Genomic DNA, 12,594 nt, shown 5'->3' with positions numbered 1-12,594 from the left:
GGAGCAGTTGTAGTTGTACCTGAGTTCCAATGGCCCTTCTGCCACACAGTAAATAAAAAAAATAAAAAAACGAACATAATAAGTAGGGGGAGGGTCCTGTCATGGATTTTGCACTGAGCCATCTAGTTACATGAACACATATGGCAATACCATATACAATAAAAGTAGTGACATCACCTGTGCAATAATAAGAAAATAAGCTGTGAGATTATTTTGAGCAGAGATTTTTTATGCATGCGTGGTGACCACTCCATTAAATCCCAACTGAATAATGTAAAGACACAATACATGTAGAATGTATTGTTAAGATGGGATGTGCATTTACCTTGATAGACAAAGTGAAATCCTTTCGATGTCATTGGTCCAATTGTTGTAAATTTTATAATAATCTGGTTACCAGAACTTAGTGGGAGTGTTTCGCCTACTCAACAAAATGAATAAAACAGAGTTCATTAACAATTCATCCAAGTAAAATTTTGAATGTGTTATTATCTATTCTTACATGTAGTTTGGGAAATGAACTATTTGTATCGGGTGACTGAAAGCCAAGAAAATATTACATATGCCAAGTATATCAAATGGATGAATAGGTTTAAAGGGGGTTTCTTGAACTTACCGTATTTTTCGCCCTATGAGACACACTATTTTTCACCCCCTAAAGTAAGGGAAAAAGGCAGTGCATCTTATAGGGTGAATACCATTATGGAACTGCTCATTGGTACAGTAGGGCTGGAGAGCGATTAATACATTGCTCCTTGTGCTGGCTGTACTCACTGTTCCCTAGACTTCTTTTGCCGGAGCCACAAACTGTTCTGTGACCTGTGACCTGAAGTATCAGGGGCAGGAGAGGTGAGTTGATTTTTTTTTTTTGTCTCATCTGAGGTCTGATTGGGGGTCTGAACTGAGGTCTAGTTAACACTAGGGGTCTGATCTGACATATTATTGGAGGTCTGAGCTGAGTGCACATTTATATTGGGGGACTGAACTGAGGTCTGATTGGGGGTCTGAGATGAGGTCTAATTGACATTGGGATTCTGATCTGAGGTCTGATTGGGGGTCTGAGATGAGGACTAATTAACATTGAGGGTCTTATTAAAGGTCTTACCTGATGTCTGATTAACATTGGGGTCTGACTGGGGCTCTGATCAGAGATCTGATTAACATTGGGGTCTGATTGGGGGTCTGATCTCTGATGATTTTTTTTAAAAAAATTTCCTCCTCTAAAACCTAGGTGCATTTTATGGGTAGGTGTGTGTTATAGGGTGAAAAATACGGTAAATATTGTTAAAAATAATGCGTTCATTGCTTTTGTAATAAATGGACCCTTGACAGGTATTGACTTACAAATTAGTCCATCTGGTTTATTTTGTGTTATAGAATATATGACGATAAAAGGCACATTTGCCATCAAAAACACTGGAAATCCCAAAAGAATATAACCTCTTTGGCTTTAAAAACAGAGCTTCAATCTTGTGAGGGTTTAGCACTTCTGGCTAAGAGGACTTTTCCAGGGTCACAATGCCATATCTCACCTGCTATTCATTGTGACTCTTAGGGATCATTCAGACGACCGTACAAATGAGTCTGCCTCCATTCCACAAATTTGCAGAATGGGTGCGGACGATTCATTTCAATGGGGACGGAAAAGATGTGGACAGCATCCATTTCATTCTGCATCCCAGCAAAAAATATAGAACATGTCCTATAGGCATTTCTATAATGGGCAGCCCAATGTGCAGAACGCACATGGGCGGCATCTGTGTTTTGCAGATCAGCAATTTGCAGACTGCAAAACATGGCACAGTCATCTGAACATGCCCTTAGGTACAGGTTATCTTTAAATTTAAAATGTTAAGTTGCCTATAGCCCACTGAAATAAAAACTATAAATTGGATTGCCCATAAGGGAAGATGAATAATTACCCATAATCCAACATTCATTTCACTTTTTTCAGAAATTGAACAGCTAAAGATGTCTAGTAGCCTACCATACACATCAGGTCTTCAGCATAATCCACTAAGAATAGTCTAATGTGTATAAGCCAGCTTTAGAATCCAGCACATCTATTGCATATAAAGTATTCTATATTTTTCATATCCATTCCTGACTTGGCATAGCACAATGGTAAGGATAGTTTGTTGTCTCAAGTTTATCTAGTACTGTTGTTTTAAAAGGACATGACTAGAGATGAGTGAGTTTCTTAAAAGTTTGATTCGGCTGATTCGCCGAGTTTCACACAAAAATTTGCTTTGTGACGAATTACTTCGCCACAAAGCGCATTTTTTTGTAATTAGCAGGTGCCCCCGTCATTTTACCCCTTAGATGCCGCGTTCATACATGATCGTGGCATCTGAGTGTAAAATTAACAATAATTTTTTTTTTAATTTAAACTTACTGCCTCCATTTGCATGCGACGGGCCGGCCACGGCCATCTTGCTTCAAGATTTCGGCTGAAATCCTGTGGAATTACGTCATCACGTCGACTGGTGTGGTGATGTATGGCTTAGATCTTCAAGCAAGATGGAGGCTGGCGGCCCATGCTGAGCAAATGGAGGAGGCGAGTTTGAATTTTTTTATACTATTTCAGGTTAAATCGATTCGCTGACATGAAGCACGAGGAAATTTGGCTTCTAGGCGAATCGAATTTGTCCTGAAATTTGAATCAAATTCCACTGGGATTGCTCATCTCTAGACATGACCACTGGGGTTAAATAAAATCCTCCCCAAATTTTTTGGGGTGTAGATTCTGAAATATTACATAAACTGCATGCATTTGTGCTGGAGACCCGCAGGATCCCCACTATATCCTATTGTAGTGAATCAGTATCCTATGGTACCTGTGGGGTCCAGCTATGCTTCTAGGGTAGAATATCTCTATAGACTGAGATTTCAAAAGAACTTGTATTGCACTATTTAAGGTTCTGTGCGGAAGGAGCCATACAGACTCCATTCCAGCATGTATGAGCCCTTAGGCTGTGTATATATATATATAAATACATATCACTTGCAGGTACAATTTATAACAAATGTATTAGCTTTTGGCCAGTTCTGGAGTCCAGAATTGTATGCTAGTAGCCTTGGAGTCACCATTGTGCAATCACAGGATTGGATATGCAAAATATAAGTTAACAGCTATGTACACTTTCAGGGGCATTTTTTATGATTGCATTTCACTTATTTTGGGCTAAAAATAATTTTTTTCAATTGGTCTTTATTTAATAAAAATATTCAATTGTTCTGTAACAAAGGGTTAACTGTTAGCTATGTTAATTGTACTTTCACTTTGTGCCGGTCATCTAATAAACCTTATCTCTTAATTATCAGAAGGTCATAAATACTTTTTTGAGTAGCATTATTATTAGTAAGATAAGAATTGAGCTGTAATTAATGTTTTAGGTCAGAGATTAGAGATAAGGAACTGCCAGCTGAGCTTCCTGACAGTAAACCTCAAGCTATACAGAGAAAGGGGCTCAACATTTTTTAATAAAGAACAATTGAAAAAATTATTTCAGCTCAAAATGAGTACAATGCAAATTCAATAATAATAAAACCGCCAAAGATGAACATAGCCTTTAAACACAAAATGAATACAACTTTGTTGGTAGAGGATTGTTTATTTTAACGAATATCAGTAAAATAAAAATAAAAAAACGAATAACATTTTTATAAATGACCCAGTGGTATCTCTGATAAAAAGTACCTGAATGAGATCCTGAGAGGGAGGATAAGAGAGGCGACTGTTGAGTTGCTCCATCATAAACCTCAACTACATCATGAAGAGACGTCTGGAAAAACACAAACTGGCCAAAAACCACTATAGAGCAATAACCAGTAGCAGAGAAAGAAAAGGGAGAGAAAAGAGAAAAAATCATGCTCCAAGTTCATGATCTTTAAGATGTTTCAAATAATTTGTGACAAAGAATACAAAAATATATGTAATGTTACATGATCATATAGAAGGCATTGTAAATGCCCAATATATAATATAATTAATGCATATATAATTCAAAAGAAAAGATGTAGAGATTACATTAATAATTCACCAACAGCAAACATAATGCATAAGACCACATGAAAACACGTTTGCTGATTTTGTGATATTTTTTGGAAGTAATGGAAATGGGAGTCAATGAACCAAATATTAGATTATGAACAGTAATTGGGGCAAATATATACCATACTACATTGGGTCTAATAATTTTCTGCTCCAATTTTTGGACACTTGCCCCATTTAATTATGTGTTCAGAAATCACTAGAATTGCTTGTCAGAAAAAGTCTTAAATCAAATGAACCCAGAAACATTTTTTTCCCAATTATGCATAAGAATTTGTTTTTTTATGCAAACATTCCCAATTTCTCTTCTCTGTTTATGATTATTATAGAATATTTATCAACCAGTCCAATGTGTATGAATGAAATCATAGATATATCAATCCATAATTAATATCCGTTTTCTTTTCTATTCATTCTATGTATTTTTAACACTTTTTTAAATATAAACAATGCAAAGATTCCATGGGTCATTCTTCATTTTTTTTTCAAAACTATAAAAAATTACATTTAAAAGTATATTTAGACAAAATACATTGGGGCAGATTTTCTAATTAAAATGTGTCAAAATTACAGTTCACAAGTTATGTGTATTACATTTGTTACAACTAGCTTAACATGAAGGTACGATTTTACAGGAATCCCTTTGAAAATGTAACCAACCAAAAAGTGATATAAAGTTAGACAAAAGTGACTAAGAATGCACTAAATTTATCCATGAGCCACCATGATAAATTTAATGCATATTTAGGCTGTCTGATGCAAGGGGATAATGTATCAAGCATCAAAAGGAAACTTTTGTTGACTTTTCTTTGGAATGTCTGCTTGGTTTGAAGCCATTTTTTGTAACAAATTTTTAAAATGTTGCATGCCACTTGTTAAATTTGTTGTGCTGATTATCTAATGATTACTATTCCTAAAGCTAATCTTATTTAGTACAAAGGTTTCCTTTGCAAATAGTTGCAATGATAAATTTGGCTAAAAATGTAGCTCTGTGTGTAAAACATCTGTCCGCCCCTTAGTAACTGTAAACTGCAGGGCATGGCACATATATGTCATGAATTTGTAATAAATGCCTACTCCACTGACAAAACAGGCATTTAATGCATTATCCCCTAAATTTATGCAGCCTAAATATTAGATCTGTCCAATATTCTGTGACCCATGTAGGCTTCCCATTTATTTGTCCTTTTCAAATAATCACCATACAAAACATCAAATAAAAAATAAATTAAGCACCAACAGTAAATTTCTCAAAGTCATGAAAGGTTATATTGAAAGTTATTGAATAAAAATAATGAAAAAACAATAATAATAATAATAATAATAATAAATAACTTATATAGCGCTGACATATTCTGCAGCGCTTTGCAGTTCACAATCTACGTTGCTTATCTTTATGTCTTTGAATATCGTTTTCAAAAGACAGAGATTCTCCAAGTTAGACTAGACAGTCTAAAGACAGATTTATCATCCAGAGTCAGCTACTGCAATAAATTAGGTGCAGTTTAAGACTGTCTAGTGATTGGTAATGCATCAGATGCGCTGTTTCAGAAAAGTGGGGTGATGTTGCCTGATTTTTCAGAGGAGTAGGCATTTGCACCAAATTTATGATAGACTGTAGCTACGACATGTTTAGTGTGGTTTTAGTTTGTTCCATAGGTATTCTGCAGGACAAATTTAACAAAGGGAGTGCAACATTTTGTAATAGGGGCTGGGAACAGGAGGAGAAACATACCTTTTGTGGTAGTTAACATATGAAGTTATGACAGACGTTCAAAAAATCAGAAACAAAAATTGCATGTTAATACATTGCCCTTTGATTTTACAAATTATATTTGTAAATCTTCCCTATTATTTTTTAGCAATTAAAAAAAAAGGTGCTGTAACTTTTTACTTCATCATGGGACTAGATTGGACTTGCAACTTTCTAATAAGTGCCAATAAATAAATATAGGGTAGGTACACATCATTGTTTCTTTTTTTTTTTTTTTGTTCTTTTGATCAATCAAAAAAAAAAGTCCTCCAGTACGTACTTTTTTTCCCATCTAAAATAACGAATCTCAGATGGAAATGGCTAAAATGGATGCAAAATATGCTTACGTTTGCATAACGGAGCATAATGGATGCTTAAAATAAAGGATCCGTTTTTTTGTTGTTTTTTGATCTTCTGATGGATCAGAAGAATAGAAAAAGAAATGGTGATGTGAACCTATGCGCTCTATGTAAATTCAAAATGCTAGGTTTGACGAAAACCATGAAAAAAAAGTTGCAAATACTTTGTCACAAAATCTATTCCACCAATAAAACAGCCAAAACACTCTACTTTTTTGTGCAATATCTTTCATTTATTACCCTCAGCCAGTCTTTAAATGCGCCAAATTTATCCTAGTGACTGATGCTGGATGTTAAATCTGCCACAGATTTTGATTGTCTAGTCTAGTTTTATACCACCTATTTACCACCTTAGCTTATGAAAAAAACTTGTCCACATACCCCAAAAATATGTCCCAATGAGTCAAAATTCTGTCCCAATGAGACAAACGTTCCTTGCTAATGCTCCAAACGTTTATCTACCAAAAACTTTAGACCAATTCTAAGTTGGTATAATGTACATCACTTAGTATTTGCCCAGAATCATGAACTTGTCTTAAAGGTAAACAAACTGGTTTTATAAATTTGTTGCAAGGTACGCCAATGTAGACTCAAGCTAACCTGACTTTACATATTACTCTCATGATAAATTCACCTTCCACCCCCACATCTCTCTCATTTCATATGAAAAGACAATAAAGTTTTTATCTCTGAGAAATAATAAATCTGAGTCTGGTGGCGTGGGGTGGGGGTGGGGTTGGACTTTACGGTATTGCATATGATGACACATGGACAGCCTAATGTAATAGATAAACATAGCAACACAGAAGAATACTGGTATCTACTGGTGTCTACTGGATCCGTAGTGCAGTTGGCATACATGAAATAGCCATGCACATGAGCCCAAGATACAGAGTACTTAGATACTACTAAACATTTTAAAACAGAAGACTAATAGATACAAATAATTGTGTAGCATTCTACGATGTTCCCTACAGCAGAACTTCCCAGGAACACTTTGAATAAAATATTGTTCCTACAGTAAGGTTTTCTTAAAAAAAAAAAAAAACATTTTTGGGCCTAATGCAATTGTTAATGTATTGAAATGATCATGAACCACACATTAATACCATTATGAGACGGTACATAACATTAACATACTGGAATCCACTCTACTGTACTTTTATTTCCCATCAAAAACAAATCTATGCCGGTGTAATTGGTGCTTCTGATATATTGTACATCGTAGATTGTACATGTCAACTTGGGTCAATCATTGCAATTGCTAATTTTATCCACTTGCTGATGATTCTTCTGAAAACAATTTAGGATATCATTATCTATACATGTTTAAGCTTTTTGCTATCTTGATGCAGTCTTTCAGGAATCCAATTTTTGCCAGCGCGTACAGCATTCCAAGTGTGTTTTGCTAATCTTAAGATAAGTAGACCACCTCAATATTTTTGTACTGTGTATGATGGTATGTCTATTTATCCTTATTACTATATAGAATAAAATAGTCATTTTGAGAGGTCTTTGCAGACTTTGCTTCATACAGTGATGATGATGATGATTATCACTTTTATTTTTCATACTTACATTTCTGTAGTTCACTGCTTTTGGGATTTACTTAATATTCAATTTTATACATCCTTAAAGGGGATCTCCAGATCTATAACCAAGGGCCCACAACCTGCCTCCATAAATACTAGATTTATACTTACCAGTTCCCTGATGAACCAGTCCTTCACATTGTCTCTACTGTGTCTACTTTCCGGTCGCTGGTTTGTTTTCTTTCTCAGTTGCATTGGCATGGTCACATGCTCTGGTGCAGCCAACGATTGCCTTCAGTGATGAGGTGGCCACAAGCAACACGTTACTGCTGAAGCCAATCATTGGCGGCACCAGAGCATGTGACCATGCCGATGTAGCACTAGAAGAAAACAAACCAAGGACCAAAAAGTGCACACAGTGGAGAGAACTGGAACAGTAGGGAGCAGGTAAGTATGAATCTGTTATTTATTCCTGGAGAACCCCTTTAAGGCAGTGGCTGAGGGACAGGCAACAGAGGGTTGTAGTCAATGGAGTATATTCAGACCAGGGTCTTGTTACCAGTGGGGTACCTCAGGGATCTGTTCTGGGACCCATATTGTTTAATATCTTTATCAGCGAAATTACAGAAGGCCTCAATGGTAAGGTGTGTCTTTTTGCTGATGACACAAAGATTTGTAACAGGGTTGATGTTCCTGGAGGGATACACCAAATGGAAAAGGACTTAGGAAAACTAGAGGAATGGTCAAAAATCTGGCAACTAAAATTTAATGTTGATAAGTGCAAGATAATGCACCTGGGGCGTAAAAACCCAAGATCAGGATATAAAATCAGTGATACAGTCCTAACGTCAGTATCTGAGGAAAGGGATTTAGGGGTCATTATTTCAGAAGACTTAAAGGTAGGCAGACAATGTCATAGAGCAGCAGGAAATGCTAGCAGAATGCTTGGGAGTATAGAGAGAGGAATTACCAATAGAAAGAGGGAGGTGCTCATGCCGCTCTACAGAGCACTAGTGAGACCTCATTTGGAGTATTGTGTTCAGTACTGGAGACCATATCTCCAGAAGGATATTGATACTTTGGAGAGAGTTCAGAGAAGAGCTACTAAACTGGTACATGGATTACAGGATAAAACTTACCAGGAAAGATTAAAGGACCTTAACATGTATAGCTTGGAAGAAAGACGGGACAGAGGGGATATGATAGAAACTTTTAAATACATAAAGCGAATCAACAAGGTAAAATGGGAGAGAATATTTAAAAGAAAAAAAAACTGCTACAAGAGGACATAGTTTTAAATTAGAGGGGCAAAGGTTTAAAAGTAATACCAGGAAGTATTACTTTACGGAGAGAGTAGTGGATGCATGGAATAGCCTTCCTGCAGAAGTGGTAGCTGCAAATACAGTGGAGGAGTTTAAGCATGCATGGGATAGGCATAAAGCCATCCTTCATATAAGATAGGGCCAGGGGCTATCCATAGTATTCAGTATATTGGGCAGACTAGATGGGCCAAATGGTTCTTATCTGCCGACACATTCTATGTTTCTATGTTTCTATAAGTCATTATCCTAACTGTGAAGTGCTATCTGATAGTAAAGGAAACCTACATATAGGCACAAAAGGACATGGCAACTATGAAATTAAAGAGACCGTTCACTTGTAAAAACAATGTGAACTAAGTATGCTGACATGTAGAGCGGCGCCCGGCGATCTCACTGCACTTACTATTATCCCCAGGCGCCGCTCCGTTCTCCCGTTATGCCCTCCGGTACCTTTGCTCTGTAAGTTATAGTAGGCAGTGTCTGCCCTTGTCCTGTGGGCGTCTCCTTCTCCTAGGCTGCAGCGCTGGCCAATCGCAGCGCACAGCTCACAGCCTGGAAGGGTTTTTCTCCCAGGCTGTGAGCTGTGCGCTGCGATTGGCCAGCGTTACAGCCTAGGAGAAGGAGACGCCCACAGGACAAGGGAAGACCCGCCTACTATAACTTACAGAGCAAAGGTATCAAAGGGCATAACCGGAGAACTGAGCGGCGCCCGGGGATAATAGTAAGTGCAGTGAGATCCCCGGGCACTGCTCTACATGTCATCATACTTAGTTCACATTGTTTTTACAAGTGAAAGGTCCTCTTTAAGATCATATTTTTCAAAAATAAAAAATATATATGTAAGCACCATAAGGCCTCATGCAAACAATTGTGTATTTTGTGGTAATATGGAAACATATTATGGATAATGTATTCGACTAAACGCATTATGGCCAACATTAACTATGACTTATGTATCTTACACCAGTCTACAGGGGTCATTTATCATGAGGGTAAGTTTTAAAGTTAGTCTTTGCTTGAGTCTGTGTTGGCATACTTTGCAACCAATTTATCAAAATCTACACATTGGTTAATCAAGTTGCCGCATCTATACCTAATACTTTCATCTAGAAATGTTACTCCACTTTTTTATGCCATTCCTGAAGTAACTTTGCAACATTTTTTGCAACTTTTTAAAAATATTGCACTCATAAATCTGGAGTTAAACTAATTACTGTAGCAAAGCATGCCCACTTTCCCACCAACTTTTCAAAAGTGGTGAGAGTTGTGCCACACAGGGCATGAGTGATCTGCATCAAATGTATTAACAATTGCATTCTTCTTAATACATTTGGTACATTTGGTACTCTCTAAGATGCATAAAATGTGAGTAGGCATAGAATTGCACCAACATTTGTGCCATGTTCATGCTTTTGTAAGAAATCTTGGAGTCCACATCCACTCCTTGAACAATGACCGCTTGTCTCGTCACTTTTGAAATTTGGTGCGTGATGAGGAAATTTGCAATGTGAGGTATTAAATATGGATCATACGCAGATGTGGACCACAGACCCATTGAAGTGAATAGGTCTTCAAAAGAAACAAATGCAACACAGATGTCACGTGGACGTCATTCATATTTGGCGGATCTACATTTTGCAGACCGTAAAATACATATGGTTGCATAAAAGCACATTTAGATATATGGCATACAAGGTATCCATTCACAGCCTACGGTATTATGTCCCTAATGGATCTTATAATGTAAAGTCCAAATTAACCTATCAGTTTGTTTTTAGAGTACTGAGGAAAACTGGAGCTAACGAAGGAAACTGGCGCAAACACGAGGAAAGTATGAACTCCATACAGATATTGTAAAGCAATCTCAGATAAAAATCTTCATGAAGGTCTTTCTGTTTCAATTCCGGAACAAGGTTTTCATCAGGTTCGTCATTTGTACCTGACAGAGTCCTTGTTCCAAGGTTGAAAAACATTGTACAAAGTTTCCTACAATACAAATTAGCTGGTAATTGGATCATCTCTACCAACGCTTCTTTCAAGCTTTTACCACCAGCATTGTGGCCAACAGTCATTTTCTTAGATTTTCGGAGATCCCATATCTAAAGATAAAACTGGGCGCCCCATTTTGGTGCTAGGTTTTGCCACTCCACAATTCAACATAATATTTTATATAATATGTAGAGCCTTTGCATATATCACCAAAATCCAAAATGTTTTTAAGTTCTGATGGCAAAATCATTTGCAACTTTTTCGATTGAAAAATATCAAATTTACATGGAGTCCTCTGGCCAAGGATGATAAATTCATAAAAAACAATATGTATGTAAAATACACAGACATTATACATTGGCAAAAGTTAAATACTACAAGAGTTAGACTTTTTTTCCTCACTCATTCTTCTACAAGTATGGGAACATAACTAATTTCAAGGTGAACAACTCATTGGGGAAGCTCAAATTCCTATTTTCAATATTTGCCATATTCCTAAGGGCTCACTTACTGCCAGTGAGCTTCTAAAATATGAAGATTTATTCGGACCAATCAGTAGGTGACCTTGTCACTGAAGATTTGATCAAGATATGCATATAGGACGTTATCCAAGATGGAGTGCATTATAAAATACGATACATTTATGTATTAGTAGGTGAGGCACTTTTATGGTCCCTTGATTATAAATTAGTAGAGTAGTGACTAGAAAATCACTAGCATGTATTCGGATGGATGTCCGTAATATACGTCTGTACAGATTATGTTGGAAAGCTGAATTGACCTCTTCAAACAACTTAGACTTTGTTCACACTATGTGTGAATGTCCAAAATGTACATCAGAAAAATCTGCTAGATGCACAAGCTTGAACCCTGTGAAACTATACGCTATACCGCTGCACATGGTAGCCCATTGCAAAAAATGTATGCAGCTATAAAACGTTATGCCAACACGTATCAGCCAAATGTTCAGCCCATTCCATAGCTTTTGAAGATGTCTGGCATATATAGATATATTTATCTTTACTTTTCTCTAAAAATTTAAAGACTCCAATTTCTCGTTATCCTAATTTAATACATTATTGTCACATGCCAACAAAACTTTCAACAGGCTGCAGTCAACATCACAACCAGTGGATGACCACGCATAGACACATATAGCATTAACAACTTCCAACAGTATCATAAAAAGTTTTTTTTTTCCCCAAAGCTGGTTGCCACTTATCTTGGGGTCTCAAGCCCAGAGCAGAGATAAGGAAGAAAACATTTGTAAATTTAGAGATTTTTCTGATGCATACACCAAGCCCTTTTGGTTCCATCTTACAGAGATGTCAGAACTGTTTGTGCCACTGTGTGATATCTGTATTGGGCATTGTCATTTACTTAAAGTGTAACTGTCATTCTTTTTTATAATATGTAGTGGCAGTGATACTGACCATTTTTGTAATAGTCTTTAATTACTGAAATTGTACATTTCTAATAGGAAAATAGCTCTAAGGCCTCATCCACATTTCCGTGGTTTTGCGTTCGTAAAAAATAAGCTTACGTGCTTCATCCATGCAGATGTCCGTGAAGAATCTGTGTTTGG

At 36.6% G+C, this 12,594-nt stretch overlaps 1 protein-coding gene across 1 annotated transcript in view; it reads right to left on the bottom strand.

Annotated features, from left to right (window-relative positions):
• The window catches only part of CSMD3 (CUB and Sushi multiple domains 3), a 1,090,172-nt gene that overhangs the window by 362,874 nt on the left and 714,704 nt on the right, over positions 1-12,594 (bottom strand). Inside the window, exons 30-31 of the mRNA XM_044293228.1 lie at positions 3,701-3,814; positions 326-421 (exon numbers count right to left, since the gene is read on the bottom strand). Coding sequence (XP_044149163.1) covers positions 326-421; positions 3,701-3,814 — 210 coding nt within the window. The remainder of the gene's footprint in view (positions 1-325; positions 422-3,700; positions 3,815-12,594) is intronic.

This window comes from Bufo gargarizans, chromosome 5 (genome assembly GCF_014858855.1).
Source record: "Bufo gargarizans isolate SCDJY-AF-19 chromosome 5, ASM1485885v1, whole genome shotgun sequence".
Classification (NCBI taxonomy): Eukaryota; Metazoa; Chordata; class Amphibia; order Anura; family Bufonidae; genus Bufo; species Bufo gargarizans.
Note: the sequence above shows the minus strand (reverse complement) of the source record. Positions and strands in the feature narration are given on the sequence as shown.